The sequence below is a fragment of the Crinia signifera genome, chromosome 1 (genome assembly GCF_055691185.1).
Source record: "Crinia signifera chromosome 1, ASM5569118v1, whole genome shotgun sequence".
Taxonomy (NCBI): Eukaryota; Metazoa; Chordata; class Amphibia; order Anura; family Myobatrachidae; genus Crinia; species Crinia signifera.
The window spans coordinates 85,294,401-85,310,614 of NC_139217.1; the positions used below are offsets into that span (position 1 = coordinate 85,294,401).

Genomic DNA, 16,214 nt, shown 5'->3' on the forward strand with positions numbered 1-16,214 from the left:
GGCCACTGTGACAGAGTACTGTCAACACATTACTAAACTGGTCATTTCCACTCGCTGTAGTAACTGGGATTTGACACAAACAAATGGATAGCTGGTGGTTAAGTGCAGTACTTGAATAAGCAGCCAGTCATGTTGGAGATGACAACAGCTGGCTTCCCTTTGGAACTGGGTGAATTTGGCCCGTTCCGATGGTTGGGGGACTGCTCATGCGCGTTATCTTTTATGTGCATGTCCCCTTTGCGAAAGGCTTTGCCAACTTTCATAGTCGCCGAGCCTTTGGCAGGGAGTGGGGTGGGCCAGTGGCATGCGGCATTGTGGTCGGGTGTCGCTCAGCATTTTCACACACCCATGAAAACGCTGGGCATTCCCATATGACATCAGCTGCTTGCCCTGTCTTTGTCCAGGCACACTGACTTTTATTTGCGAGCCCAGGATAAATCATTCCATGGCGACCATCAAATGATTTCTCCTGCAGCATACACATGCAAGGGGATGTGTCTTTGGTACAGATCCCCTGGCAACGAGGGGAAACAGTGGTGGAGGGGGGGCAGATTTTCATCAGGACGGGCTCTCTGGCACTCAGTAAACTGCGATGTTCGCAGCTTACCGAGTGAACCAGAATCAGCCCCTAAATTCACAAGCTAAACTTGTAATCAGTGCAGGTGATGGTTGTGCCGGCCTGGAGACACAGGCAGCAGCTGAGATGCTAGCAGAAAGAATATTCTTAAACTACTTCATAGACTTTTTTTTATACCTTTTTCCCATTTTAAAACGTTTAAGGCTGCAGTGGGAATGCGCCAGAGTTGATTTACCGGTTAAAGCCAACAGGTATATCAACACGTTTAAATAGTCCTCACGTTTCAGAGCCGTTTTCTATGCAGTGAGAATGGCTCTGTTCTACCCGGTTAAAAATAAGGTACTTGTGGAGTATCACGGCTCCCATCGCATGCCATCGCATGCCATATATAGTGGCATGCGATGGCATGCGGTTGGATGCGATTTTTGAAGTTTTTAAACAATTTTTTTTACAAAATCGCATGCGTTTTTTAACAGAAAAGCATCCAAATGCATTGAAATTAGTATCAAACATGTTCAATGGCCCCCAAATGTCATTTTTGAGGCTGTACCACCCCCACTATCAACGCGAACCCAAAGCTGATTTTTTTAAAACCAGCCCCAGGCTCCAGGCCTTTTCATACCCCCACTATCCACGTCGGCGTGGAGTTGAGAACCAGCCCCAGGCCAAACCAGCCAGCAGGGTAATGCCACAGCCGGGGGGAGACTTTTTATGCAAGTCCCCCCTGCCAAAGCATTCAGCCCTGTGACGGGTCATCCTGGCCAGGGGCCCTGGGGGAGTGGGGACCCCCCCAATAAAGGGGTCCCCCCCTCCAGGACTTACCTGGCCAGGCTGAACCCTGGTATTGTCCCCGCAATTATACTGTGGAACCCTGAGTCCCAGCAAGCCTCCCCCGCATGCTGGGACTTAAAGAACGACAAGTCCCAGCATGCGGGGCATTAAAGGGCCCGCTGGCACTTGTAGTTCCACAGTAAAATAAATAGTTAAATAAACACACTGACACCCATTAAAAATAAAACTTTAATACATCCAAAGCCCACACATACTGATACTTACCTATCTTGAGCCCGTAGGTAGGTTCCCTGGGTCCGGGGCTCCAGGGCTGCAGAGTCCGGGTCTCCAGGATCCGAAGAAATCCATAGGGTACCTGTGGAAGAAAATCCTACTCACCAAGGTCCTCCAGCGAAGATCACGTCCTCTTCATCCAACGTTCTCCAAGTCCCAGTATGCGGGGGAGGCTTGCTGGGACTCATAGTTTCACAGTATAATACAATAGTTTTTTATCTATTTTTTAGGGTCACCGGGGACAGCACCAGGCTTCAGCCTGGCCAGGTAAGTCATGGAGAAGGGACCCCTTTATTGGGGGTTCATACTCCCCCAGGGCCCCTGGCCAGGCTGTGACATTACCCTGCTGGCTGGTTTGGCCTGGGGCTGGTTCTTAAAATACGGGGGACCCCTAGTCATTTTGTACCCCCGTATTTTAGGAACCAGCTCCTGGATTTAAAAAATCAGCGGAGCACTATTTGTCGGATTTCCTGATTTTTTAATACCAGCCCCGGCTCTTTCAGCCTGGTGCTGGTTACAGCAGTGGGGGGGACCCCACGCTGTTTAAAAAAAAAAAAAAAAAAAAAACCATCTTTACTATGGGTTAAACAGGTTTTTAAACGGAAGTGTGAATGTGACAAAAACGGCTTTTAAACGGTAAATTTACAGTTTAAAAGCTGCAGTGGGAAAGTGTCTTTATGGCTCTTAACTGTTTAAAAACCTGTTTTAAATAATGGGTCATTACCCGTTTAGGCAGTGGGAAAGCGGTATGAAAATTCAGCAGCACGTGTTCTTGCAGACAGGAATCTAGGAACATTGCAGCAAGCTACAGATCTCTAGCCAGATTGACAGTAATGACCTCCAAACGGGAGGATTAGTAAAGTAAAGCTGGGTACACATCTATACAATCGTCGGGCCGTTCTTTTGATCTGGGATGAACGGCCGTTTGATTGTATAGGTGTGTACGCTGTCCCGATTCCTGCTGTACGATCGATAAACGTCCAAAAACAGTCTTGTCCTTCCATACTTGGTCGGTCGAAGGTTCAGTGCTGTTTAATATTCATCCAATCGGACGGGCCTATATTGGAACAAAAGTGCAGTGTGTACTCACGTTCGATCGATATGCCGGCCGTTCCTGCGATTATACTTCCAAAGCTGGAACGCCCATATGGGCATTGACTAGCTGCATGATCTCTCCTACAGCACAGTATGTAAACAAGAAGCGTTCACCTCTCCCTCATTATATTTTCCTCCCATCTTTATAGCGGTTTGCCGTACATCTGTCCCTAGTCACCCTGCCACCTGTCTACATGTAGACGCGCACCCCATCCTTATAGTGGTTTGCTTTACGTCCAGGGCCGGTGCAAGGCACCGAAGCGCCCCAGGCGAGTCGGGGTGGGGGTGCCCCGGTGCTGGGGGGTGGGGGCTGGCTTCTGACAGGAGCCTGCAGTGGTGTCCTTGCCATGCGGGTACCTGCGGCGCTGTGTATAAAGCTGGCGGCGGGGGGTCCCTGCAGTGAATAAGAAATAACTAGCGCTATGCGGCGGCACGCTTCTGTTTTGAAAACACTGGCTGCACGCTAATTGGCTGAATCTCAGCCAATCAGCGTGCGGCCAGTGTTTTCAAACCCGGCAGCGCTTCCCGTGCCGCCGCATAGCGCTAGTTATTTATTATTCACTGCAGGGACCCCCCGCCGCCAGCTTTATACACAGTGCCGCAGGTACCCGCATGGCAAGGACACCACTGCAGGCTCCTGTCAGAAGCCAGCATGGACCCCCCTGCCCACTCCCCAGACAGCACAACAGGTACCCCCTTTGCACGGGGGGCGAGGGGCGAACTGCCGCCCTCCAGTGGCTGGCGCCATTCTTATAGCGGTTTGCAATATGTCTGTCCCTAGTCACCCTGCCGCCTGTCTACATGTAGACGTGCACCCCATCTTTATAGGGGTTTGCCGTATGTCTGTCCCTAGTCATCCCACCGGCTGTCTACATGTAGACGCGCACCCCATCCTTAAAGTGGTTTGCCGCACGTCTGTCCCTAGTCACCCTGCCACCTGTCTACATGTAGATGCGCACGCCATCTTTATAGCAGTTTGCCATACATCTGTCCCAAGTCACCCCTCTGGCTGTCTACATGTAGACGCGTACCCCATTCTTATAGCGGTTTGCCGTACGTCTGTCCCTAGTCACCCTGCCGCCTGTCTACATGTAGACGCGCACCACATCTTTATAGCGTTTTGCATTACGTCTGTCCCTAGTCACCCTGCCGCCTGTCTACATGTAAACGCGCACCCCATCTTTATAGCGGTTTTCCGTAAGCCTGTCTCTAGTCACCCCACCGGTTGGCTACATGTAGAGGGCCAGCTATACCGTTCTTCAGAGCGTTTTGCTGGACTTAATTTTAAACGTGGCACTACAAGTACCTGTGCAGCAGGGGTGTTTATAGACTGCAATGTTGTGGCCATAGTAGCAAGAATGCAAACACAAACCTTTCTTTTCCACAAGCTCATGATGGGAGTGATAGAAAACAAACGGAACGAATGAAGGTACTTGTGAGTTATCCGGGCTGCCGATTTTTTGATTGTATGCCTTAAGTTAAGGCATACAATCAGATGCGATGCGATGCGATATCGCATCGCATCGCATCGCATGCGACCATCGGATGCGATGACCCGATTTTTCCATAGGAATCAATGTTAAAATGATTCCTATGGAAAAAGGGGTCCTTTTCATACCCCTACTATCCAAGTGGGCATGGAGTTGGATATAAACCTGTGGCGAGCGTAGCGAGCCACCGAGCCCGAAGCGTGGCGAGCGAAGCGAGCCCCGCGAGGGGACGGTATTCCGTGTCCCCTCGCGGGGCTCGCTACGCTCGCCACGCTTCGGGCTCGGTGGCTCGCTACGCTCGCCACTGGTTTATATCCAACTCCATGCCCACTTGGATAGTAGGGGTATGAAAAGGACCCCTTTTTCCCATTGAATTCCATGTTAAAATGGACTCAGTCCATTTTAACATTGATTCCTATGGAAAAATCGGGTCATCGCATCGCATCGCATCGCATCCGATGGTCGCATGCGATGCGATGCGATGTCCCGATCCGACCCGATTTAAAAATCGGACGCCCGGATAACTCATAAGTACCCGAATGAACGAACGGGCAAGTTCTCTGCCCAGCCAGCACTGATGTAAAAAAGAAATTGCTTTTGTTTAGGTTCTGTACTCACGCCTCTTTGTTTTGGTATGCCCTTAACCCAGCCCATTATGATAATTATGTTTATATATGACGTGTCAATAGCCCGAATCCAGAGAGTGTGTACGGTGGTACAATCTTTTTTCTTGCGATTGTTTGGACGGGAGTAGATCGACCGCTGCAAGTAAAATTGTATAGGTGTGTACGCGCGTATCGGCTGGTGTTTGTGGATAGTCGATTGCATGTATGGTCGATCGAACGCTCCAAAGAAAACAGGGATTGTATAGATGTGTACCCAGCTTTACTCAGGGAAGCAACTCTTTGCTCTGGACATCAGTGTTAGTTCTAACAGGGAATATGAAGGAGCTGCAAATTCCCTATTGGCTGCAAGAATCAACTGAGGCAGAAGCACTCAAATAAGAGGAATGCAGTCAGGTGACAAGCTCCAAGATGGTGATGTTAGATTCCCAAAACAATATCAGGCCAAAATGCTTGACCTATGGGACACATGGCAAGGTGAGTCACACAAAATGCGGCAGAGTGTGACATAAGCCGAGTGTTGTACACATATAGCCAGGGCTGGATTTCCCACTAGGCCCACGTGGAATGGGCCTGGGGCAGCATCTGCTGGGGTCAGAAAGGCAGCCCCCCTCTTGATCATGTGGGGGGAAGGCGATACTGCCAGAGGGGAGGGGGGTCGCTATTTGACAGATGGTGTAGTTATTTGCTGAAAGAGGGTCACGGGGAGCCTCAAATTGTGCGGGGGAGGGGGGGTCACAGGGGGGTGTAAATTGGGGATATTTCTGCAAATTGTGGAAGGGGGAGCGGTCTCTCTCTCTAGCCACTCTTGCTATCTGCATTCCCTCTCTCTCCATCTGTCTGTGCTCCCTCCCTCTCTGCGCTCTCTGCGCTCCCTGTCTCTCTGAGCTCCATATCTGCAATCTCTCTCTCTGCTCTCCTTTTCTCTACATTTCTCTCTTCCTTCTTTGTGCGCTCTACCTCTCTGCACTCTCCCTTTCTCTCTGAACTCCCTCTTTCTCTCTCTGCGATCCCTCTCTCTCTCTGCGATCCTTATCAATCTCTGCGCTCCCTCTCTCTGCATTAATCTCTTTCTGTGCTCTCTCTTTCTGTGATCCTTCTCTCTCTGCGCTCCCTCTCTCTGCTCTCCCTCTCTCTCGACAATCCCTCTCTCTTCCTGCATTCCCACTATCTCTCTCTGAGCTCCTTATCTCTCCCTTTATCTGTATCTCTCCCTATCATTCCCTCCCTACCTTCCTCTCTCACCCTCCCTGTGACATTTGGCACCAAAAAAATGTGAAAACTCATGTCGACCATGCTCCCATCGCTCTAATGCTGGCGTCTAACTTCCCTTTACTGTCAATCTAGACGCAGTCAACTATAGTTGTCTAAGTAGACGGCCCAGTTCAACGAAGGGTGGTCAACCATAACATGGTCTATCTAGACAGCATTGATCCGCCATAACATAGCCGCTTGAATATCCTATGTCCTTTCTATGTACTGCAGTGTCATTGTGACAACAACGCTAAAGGCAGAGCAGATCTGTGTGTTGTTTAGTGAGCATCTGTGCTATATCTCCAGAGGATCTAACAAGACATTACACCAACTGCTTCCATCAGCATTTAGGTCTCTAGACACTTTATTATCAGCAGTGTGATTGTAGTTTAGTACTGCATTTCAGGAAAATAGTAACTTTTTCAACCTACTCATGCCATCTTCACCTTTCCTCTGGTCTCAACCTGTTCTGTTTCTCTCATCTTCCCATATTTCTTTGTCTCTCCCCCTTTCACTATTGTTTTGTTCTGTCCCCTCCTCCATACCCTGTAATGGCTAATTAGCAGTGGTGAATTTCCGGTTAGGCACATGCTTAGTTGTAGGGGGCGGATCTAGGAGAAAATGACAGGGGGGCACCATGATAGGAGAGGGTTTGGGAGGGGGAGGGGGGTGTTAGTGGTGCCAGTGTACATGCTAAAAGAGTGGCGAGAGGAGAGAGAGGGCAGGAATGGGATTAAAAATAGGCCCTGGCGTTTAAAGTACACAGGCCCACCTTGGTGACAAAAGCGTAGGATGTAGCTGTGCGCCGTGGAATGGGGGGGGGGAGGCCACTCAAAATGGGGTGTGTCCTTGAGTGTAGTGTACCACACCATATACAACTTCTACACATTGTGCAACAATATACTAGACCCCATAATACTTGCCCCTTACACATAATGCATACCCTCCAACTGTACCGATTTTGCCGGTACAGTACCGTTTTTTAACAGTACTGTACCGGCAAAATCATTTTGTACCGAAGTACCGATTTTTCCAGTGTCTTCTGCGGTGCCCGGCTCTCCCCTCCCTGGTTCCGTTCCCAAGTGTCCTTTGCGGGGCGCCGGCGGGCATTGCATGACGTCATGACGTCACTGCCGCACCAGCGCCGCACCCTGCGCACTGTCTGTGCGTTCAGGGGACGGATAAGAGACCCGTCTGTACTGCCCTGCCTCGCTGTCTGCGCATGCGTAGACTCAGGACGCGAAAGGACAGTGAGGCAGAGGCAGAGGCAGGCGTCAGTGCCCGGTGGCCGCCAGAGCCGGGGCGCGTATGAGGGGGATCTGGAGTGAGTGACCTGACCCGGAGCTCAGCCCCGCAGCGCTGCCTAAGTAAGTTGACAAGCTCTGCAGACAGGGATCAGATCATCCAGAGACACTGTCTCTGTGAGTCACTGACAGTCTAGTCACAAAGTATGTCAGGGTGCCTGGGGATGTAACCACGCCCACTTTACCAAAGGCCACACCCATGACCACGCCCCTTCTTAAATGTGTACCGATTTTGGCCCTTCAAATGTTGGAGGGTATGATAATGCCAGATGGAATGAGCCAAAATTCACATTATGCCACATGGATTGAGCCAAAAATTCACATAATGCCACATGGATTATGCCAAAATTCACAGAATGCCCACGGATTGAGCCAAAATTCACATAATTCCACACGGATTGAGTCAAAATGAACATAATGCCACACGGACAGAGCAAAAATTAACATAATGCCACACAGATTAAGTCAAAATTCACAATATGCTTCATAAACAGGGACATTGCACGCCAAAGGCACGCATTGAAAATTTACACCATAATACCCATTACATGTTAAGCCATACATCATAATGTCTATTGTGTATTATGCCAAACACCATAATGCCTATTAAAAATTATGCTACATAAATGCTGCTTACCTACATGCTCATTGTCAAGGGTTCCATGCTCATTGCCAATGGTTCCATGCTCATTGCCATGTGGGATTACATGCTCATTGCTAAGGGGGAATACATGCTCGCGGTAACTGGGGGACAGCCACCGCCAGGCAAAAGTGACAGCCATTGACAATCGGGCAGAGAGCTGGAGGCTGCCCGGCTGTATTCAGAGCACTGCAGGTCCTGGCATTTGAAATAATACAGAGAGATTTGGTTTAGTGCCGCGCTCTGTCACTAAGATTCTAACAATGGTTTGTTAAAATAAATAGGTGTTTTTATTAGTGTATACAACAAAAGCTGTGCAACGGAACACTTGCTCCTTTCAGTGCATTGTCCAGTCTGTATATGCTGGAAGAATGTACTCCTTCAAGAGCAATGGTGCGTTGCAAACAAAAAAGAAAAAAATTGAAAGAAATGCATATACATATATATCAAAAAATTGTATTGGAAATAACAAAAATTTACTAGGATAACTAGTTCATAAATGGTGTGTCTAGAACCGACAACACGATATGGTAGGATATATATGTGGGGTGGTTGCACGCAAATAAATTGGAGTTGGATTGTATATCCAATAAATTGCGCAGGGCCGGCCCTAGGCATAGGCAGGCTAGGCAATTGCCTAGGGCAGCAGCCTATGCCTAGGGGCAGCATTGCGTTAAGCTGGGGCTGGGAGACATACCGCAGGTCACACTCGTAATGTACGGTAGTGGCTCACGCGCCGCAGCAGAAGCCCCCCCCCCCGCCCGCCCGCTGCCCACTGCCCGCTGTGGGCAGCAATGATGTCGGGCGCAGGCGCAGCTTAATGTTTTCACATCCGCCCGGCCAGCCGCGGCGCACCCCCACGTGACACACGCGGTGACACAGGCGGCAGGTGGCTCAGTGCTCGCCCTCACATCCCACACTCTGTCCCACCTCCTCCAGCCGCCGCGGCGCGTGCTGGGAGTAGTGGAGGAGGGACAGCGACAGTGAGCCACGCAGCAGCAAATGGAGTGTATGGTGGCAGGTGAAACGCCACCATCATCAGCGCCTGTGCCTTGCCCCTGTGATTCTTCCAGCCAGCCAGTGTAACTGTGAGTCTTGAGTCTGGGGACTTGATCTTGATACCTACACTAATATATATATATATATATATATATATACATACATACATATATATACATACATACATACATACATACGGAGCCAGCCTTTGCGATCCGCCAGCAACACGGCGCTCCATCTGACTGAGATGCGCGTGCGTCCCCCACGCACGTGCGTCTCAGTATCCGGGCGGCGAGGCAGACGCAATACTGTCCGCCTCGCCGCTCGATGGGGGCTGGGGGGACCCGGGGAGGCTGCGGGGGGTGCGTTCGCCCGGGGCAACCGAGGGCAGCACCGTCGGAAGGGGACGTGCTCACTTCGTGCGCGCGCGTCCCCTTCCGACACACAGATGGCACGGGAGCAGGGGATGGCGATGGCGACTCAATTTTGTGGTGGTATCATCTGCTAGGGGGCATCAAAAAAAATCTTGCCTAGGGCACCAAATTGGATAAGGCCGGCTCTGAAATTGCGTGGTGTGTACACTTAAAATTGATGTGGGTACAATATTGTCCGAGTTTCAAGAAATCAATATAGAGTGATACTCTGATGGATGAGTTCAGCGGCGTCCCGCTATTTGTAATCCTTGGGGTATTAGTTCTATATAATGATGTTGGTACCTGTGCGCACGTAGTTGTTCGTGTTCGGGAGCGGTAAGGGGTTTTGGAGGTGGCTGGGGAGCCCCGGGTCCCGGACAAGTGTAGCTGCGTCTGTGTTCCTTTTGGCACCAGCAGCTGCGTGCGGTGCACGGCTGACCGAGCCACAGAATACACAGAAGCTACCGCTAGTCTCGGGGAGGTGTCACGGCTCACCGTTTCAGGACGCTGTGCCGTATCCTTTGCGGTGACCGTTATCCTCCCAGACAGGACCTCGCTGGTTCGACCCGCTGTCCCTCTCGTGGATACTCACCGCTGCCGTTACACCCACTTCTGTGTCAGTCTTGTCCCGGCGTCTGCTGCGTGTCGGCGTGTGCACCCACCGATCGCTGGATCTTGGGGTGGTTGTGAGTGTCGGTTCTTGGATTAAGTTGATTGCTGGATTGCTGGATGGATTAGTGCTGGTTTCTGTTAAGGATGCTCCAACGCGTTTCGGCTATTAAGCCTTCTTCTAGAAGAAGGCTTAATAGCCGAAACGCGTTGGAGCATCCTTAACAGAACCAGCACTAATCCATCCAGCAATCCAGCAATCAACTTAATCCAAGAACCGACACTCACAACCACCCTAAGATCCAGCGATCGGCGGGTGCACACGCCGACACGCAGCAGACGCCGGGACAAGACTGACACAGAAGTGGGTGTAACGGCAGCGGTGAGTATCCACGAGAGGGACAGCGGGTCGAACCAGCGAGGTCCAACTGGATTGCTGGATGGATTAGTGCTGGATGGATGGTGTGCACCCGCCGATCGCTGGATCTTGGGGTGGTTGTGAGTGTCGGTTCTTGGATTAAGTTGATTGCTGGATTGCTGGATGGATTAGTGCTGGTTCTGTTGCAGGTATACCAGGAAACCCCCCCCCTTTCCATTTGAAATAATACCCCTTTCACACCAGAAAATACAGGGATTTACATGGGAATATTGTTCCAGGATCATGCAGGGACATTCCCGGGTTGGCCCCTTTTACACCAGCCTAGTCCCTGCATTTTCTGGTGTGAGGGGAGAGAAAACCACCGCCCCTCCCATTTGTCCAGCTGACCCATTTACATGAGACCAGTATCATATTGAAGAACTTTTGAGTGGGCTTCTAATGATTTTTATCCAGTGAAATTGGGCTGTTTGGTTCCAGAGTAATCTGCCCTCAAAGAATATGAACAGCCATGAAATTACATTTCAGAAATAAAAAAATCGGTTTACCTGCAATATCTCCGGAACAAATTTACCCATATGGACCATAAGCTTTTGCGATGCCAGGGGGGAACTGGCAGTCATCAAAATGGGTGGGGGTCAGAATTAGCGGGTTCCATGTTATCCTATGGGGAAAATGTTCCAGCTTTGCCATGCGATATCTCTGGTTCCCGGGGCTAGCGATGCGTGACTGGGCTCGTTTGAAAGCCCCGGTCCTCAGCTATGTCTGAAATGACGGGGGGGGGGGGGGGGGGGGGAACACGTGCCCGGGTGCCCCCCCTACCTTGCATCTGCCCATGCTTACGGGGAGGGGGGGGGGGTAGCACCTGAATGTTTGTTTTTTACTGCCAGTCTAAAATTTCCAATGTAAGATGTCCTACTGTACTTATTAAATCTGTATACATAATTACAGCTAAAATAAAACGTCATACAGTACATCGTTTTTATATTATATTCATCTGCCAATCGCTAAGCAAGGGCTTTTGAACAAAAAATATAAACAAAAAGATAGCCCTTACTGTTGTGCCTTACGTGTGCCCAACCCCTAAATACGCCCCTGCTGTTTAGCGCTTTGAACCATGGTGCCTCAGGGCCTTATTCTAGTTCACTCTTTCTGACAAAATCCTTCTTAGATGGACAAAACCATGGGGGTTATTCTAGTTCATTCTTTCTGACAAAATCCTTCTTAGATAGACAAAACCATGTGCACTGCGGGTGGGGCAGATTTAACTTGTGCAGAGAGAATTAGATTTGGGTGGGGTTTTTCTTCAAAGTGAGATCTATATTGCAGTGTAAAATCATGCAGTCAGTATTTTCCCTGCACAGAAACAAAAAAACTCACCCAAATCTAATTCTCTCTGCACATGTTACATCTGCCCCCCTGCAGTGCACATGGTTTTGTCCATCTAAGAAGGATTTTGTCAGAAAGAATGAACTAGAATAAACCCCCATGTGCACTGCAGGGGGGCAGATGTAAAATGTGCAGAGAGAATTCGATTTTGGGTGAGTTATTTTGTTTCTGTGCAGGGTAAATACGGACTTCTTTATTTTTACACTGCAATATAAATCTCACTTTGAAGTAAAACCCCACCCAAATCTAATTCTCTCTGCACAAGTAACATCTGCCCCACCTGCAGTGCACATGGTTTTGTCCATCTATGAAGGATTTTGTCAAAAAGAGTGAACTAGAATAAGGCCCTCAGTGAGGACTGCAGTTTATCCTTTATCCTGTCTACCTAGTCTAGCTTTTGGAACTTGGGCCCTTATTCAGATCTGATCGCAGTACAAATTTGTTCTCAAAATGGGCAAAACCATGTGCACTGCAGGTGGGGCAGATGTAACATGTGCAGAGAGAGTTAAATTTGGGTGGGGTGTGTTGAAACTGAAATCTAAATTGCAGTGTAAAAATAATGCAGCCAGTATTTACCCTGCACAGAACCAAAATAACCCACACAAATCTAACCCTCCCTATACATGTTACATCTGCCCCACCTGCAGTGCACATGGGTTTGCCCATTTTGAGAACAAATTTGTAGTGCGATCAGATCTGAATAAGGGTCTTGGTTCCACAGTATCCCTATGGAGGCTTCCAGCATCCTCTCAAGTTTTGGGGAAATTGTCCTCCTGTGAGCCGCCCGGGAGCTCCCCGGGAGGCTCACACACAATTTGGCACTTGATGAGCAAAATTTGACATGTGATAAATCGCTTGCGATTTATCACATGTCGGGGCGCAGGGGGCGGGCGGTGAGGGGCAGGGGGCGGCGGTGCTCTCATCAGGGGGAGCAGTGGGGCGGGCAGCGGGTCCCTGAGCGCCGGGGAGTGCTGACCTGGCTGGGCGGTGATGTTCATATATATCAGTAGCGCTGCGGGAGTCGGGAGGGGACGTGGTGCAGGGTGCGGCGAGTGCTGCTGGCTGACCTGGCCGGGCATGTGATAACAAATAGCAGCAGCGGGGACGGGATGCGCAGTGGCGGCTATTAGATTTTTAAAATACCTGTCAAATGACCGGCCGTTCTCTGATTGGCTGAGAGAGATTTCAGCCAATCAAAGAACGGCCGGTCATTTGACAGGTCGGATAGTGTATGGGGGCCTTAAGAGTTAACATTGTGAATGTTGACACATATCTATATATATCTATATATACTGTATAGATATATATATCTCTCTATATATATATAGCTATATATATATATCTATATATCTATATATATATATATATATATATATATATATATATATATATATAAATATATGTAGAATAAAGGTGTAGTTTATATACACCATCTGAATTGATATCTCTAGGGGGCTGATTAGTCTTTGGAAGGAAGATGGAAGTTTCCAGTATCTACAGTACAATAGCAATATCTTGGAAGCAAATGTAGACACTTCCTCATTAATAAAAATAATCCATCAGGCATGATGATGAATACAGTATGTCCTCTCACACAGCAATTGCAGCCTATGGGTGAGTATGACTGCTCCAGTCAGTGCTATGAGATTGGCCCAGACTGTCATTCATGTACAGAATGAGGGTGGGATTAGCTGCTTACAGTACAGTGACAGAGCAGCATCCATGTTGAGCAGCAATCTGTGTGTGAGAGAGAGAGGGGAGGGAGAGAGAGGAGGGGGCTGCTTAGGTGACCTCAGGCAGATCAGCTCAGCGCAGGTAGCAGCAGAGAAATCACTGCTCCACCCCGGATTCCCAGCTCACTCCCAGACACTGCACTCACACTCACTCCATGAGAGAGAAGCCCCTGTCTGGTTATTATGCAGCATGCATGCATCATTAACCTCTTCACTGCTGAATCCTATTATTAGCTGCTCAGCAACAATGCCTGCTACTGCAGGGTTACAGCATGCTCCAGGGTGGTCTCAGCGGTCATAGCGGCCAATAGCTGGTGGGCTGTAACCTGCTGCCCATATCCTCCATGCACACAGCTGCCTCATCCTCCAGCAGACTGACCCACGCTAAGCGCCGTCTACAGCAGCAGCATCACAGCCCACTGGGCACCGACACTGAGCTTGTGGTAATCGGGTGAGTGCAGCAAGACCCTTATGTCTATATTAGCACCGGCATGCCTGTGACACAGATAACTGGGGCAGGCATTGTTTGTTGGTCTATAGATGAGGAAAATAACTGCTCCCATAATTACGCATGCAGTATCGATGTGTGTGATGGATGCAAACCTTGTGTGTATATACCTATATATACAGGGCTATTTTTCTGCAGGCTCCAGCAGGAACTGTGGCCCTTATTCTAGTTCACTCTTTCTGACAAAATATTTCTTAGATGGACAAAACCATGTGCACTGCAGGTGAGGCAGGTGTTACTTGTTCAGAGATAATTAGATTTGGGTGGGGGTTTACACCTGCCTCACCTGCAGTGCACATGGTTTTGTCCATCTAAAAAATTGTTTGTCAGAAAGAGTGAACTAGAATAAGGGCCACAGTTCCTGCTGGAGCCTGCAGAAAAATAGCCCTGTATATATATATATATATATATATATATATATATATATATATATATATATATATATATATATATATATATATATATATATATATATATATATATATATGCAGAGCCCCTACAATGTCTATATATATATATTTATATATATACCTAGATAGATAGATAGATATATAGATAGACAGGTATAGCATACAGCTGCATGTACAGTACAGTAATTTGTTTCTTGCCCATTTACTGGTCTGGTTCCAGTTAGGGTGACAGTAATTAGGTCGACAGTCAATAGGTCGACCACTGTTGGTCGACATAGTCGAAAGGACAACATGCTCTAGGTCGACATTGGCAGAACTCGACACAAGCAATAGGTTAAAGTGGCAATAGCTGACACATGAAAAGACCTGAATTTTTCACAATATTTTTCAGATAATTTGTTCATACTTTCCGATCCATGTGGACTACAGTTGGGAACGGTAAAGTGTACCCAAAACGTGCACTGGTACGCATTATACTAATTGGGGGACCATATCGACAGATGTCGACATAGACATAAAAACCGTGAACAGTGTATGTTGACCTCTTCATTCGTCAATCTTTTGGTAATGTCAATTTTTCCTGTGTTGATCTTTTCACTGTCGACTAATAATGGTTGATGTATTGACCATCGGCCTTCTTACTGTTGTCGTAATGATCCACACCCATGAATACTATGGGCGGTATTCAATGTCCTGAATCGCTGGTTACAGTGATTCAGATTTAACATTCGCCTGCCAATCGCCGTTTTTTAGCAGTGAATCGCCATGCATGGGGATTCGTGGGGAGTCGCCAAGTCACCCTATTCAACGTGGCTGAGAATCGCCGGCCCTAACGGCGATTCTCAGCCATACCGGCGTTTCCCTACACAGCCTCATTAATGTAGTCAGTTGTTTAAAAAATCGCAGATAAATGCTAGAAACAAGCAAATTACCCTGGACAAACGCTTCCCATACAGCAGACGGCAAACGCTGGGAAATCTGGTCAAAGGGCAAACGAAGGAGTGAGGTGGGGAGGAGAATCATGGGTAAGTGAGGTGCACCATGGGTAAGAACAGTGCTTTGTGGGAGAAAAAAAAAATACCTGAAAAAATTAAATATATATTTGTATAGCACTTCTACGACCATGACATCACACAAGGGCAGCAAATAATAATACATTAGACTTGCATAGTTAAATAGAGCACTTAAAACCAATTATTTGACATGTTCCTATAAAAGTTCACCATAAAAAGATGACGAGGGGCACTCGGAGAGGAACGGCGATATGAAAGAAGAAAAAGGAATCGCCAACTTCACATTGAATACACTTTTGGCGATTCCCCTCAACTACCGTCGATTCCCCATGAAAAATCCTATACACAAAAAACGGCGATTTGTACAGGAAAACATTTGGCGATTGCAGCTTCATTCACCGGTCGTCAACGGCGATTCTAGCTCATTGAATACGGTGATTCGCATTTGGAGCTCCAAAAATCACCGTCAGCCACGAAAAAACCCCGGAATCGCCATAAAACTTGGCGATTCCGGCTCATTGAATACCGCCCTATATGTACAGGGTGTAGCACAGCGTCCAATACAATTCTATACTGTCTGGTGTACATACTCTCTCTTCTCCTTGACACTTACAATACAAACGATGAGATGTTAGTAATAGTTATAAGCCATAGGAATAGTGTAACATAACCTTGTATACGTTAGATTAAGGGCTCATATATATGTTTATGCAAAG

The 16,214-nt window shown here is 48.2% G+C and overlaps 1 protein-coding gene across 4 annotated transcripts in view; it reads left to right on the forward strand.

Moving 5' to 3' along the window:
- Positions 1 to 16,214, forward strand: part of FAM149A (family with sequence similarity 149 member A) — a 105,557-nt gene that overhangs the window by 46,020 nt on the left and 43,323 nt on the right. Inside the window, exon 1 of one of the 4 annotated variants that reach the window (XM_083169257.1) lies at positions 13,577 to 14,018. The exons of the other annotated variants lie outside the window; for them this stretch is intronic. Within the exon in view, the coding sequence (XP_083025383.1) occupies positions 13,912 to 14,018 (107 nt within the window). The 5' untranslated portion in view covers positions 13,577 to 13,911. Of the gene's footprint in view, positions 1 to 13,576; positions 14,019 to 16,214 lie in introns of those variants that run through there. 4 annotated transcript variants of the gene reach the window in all.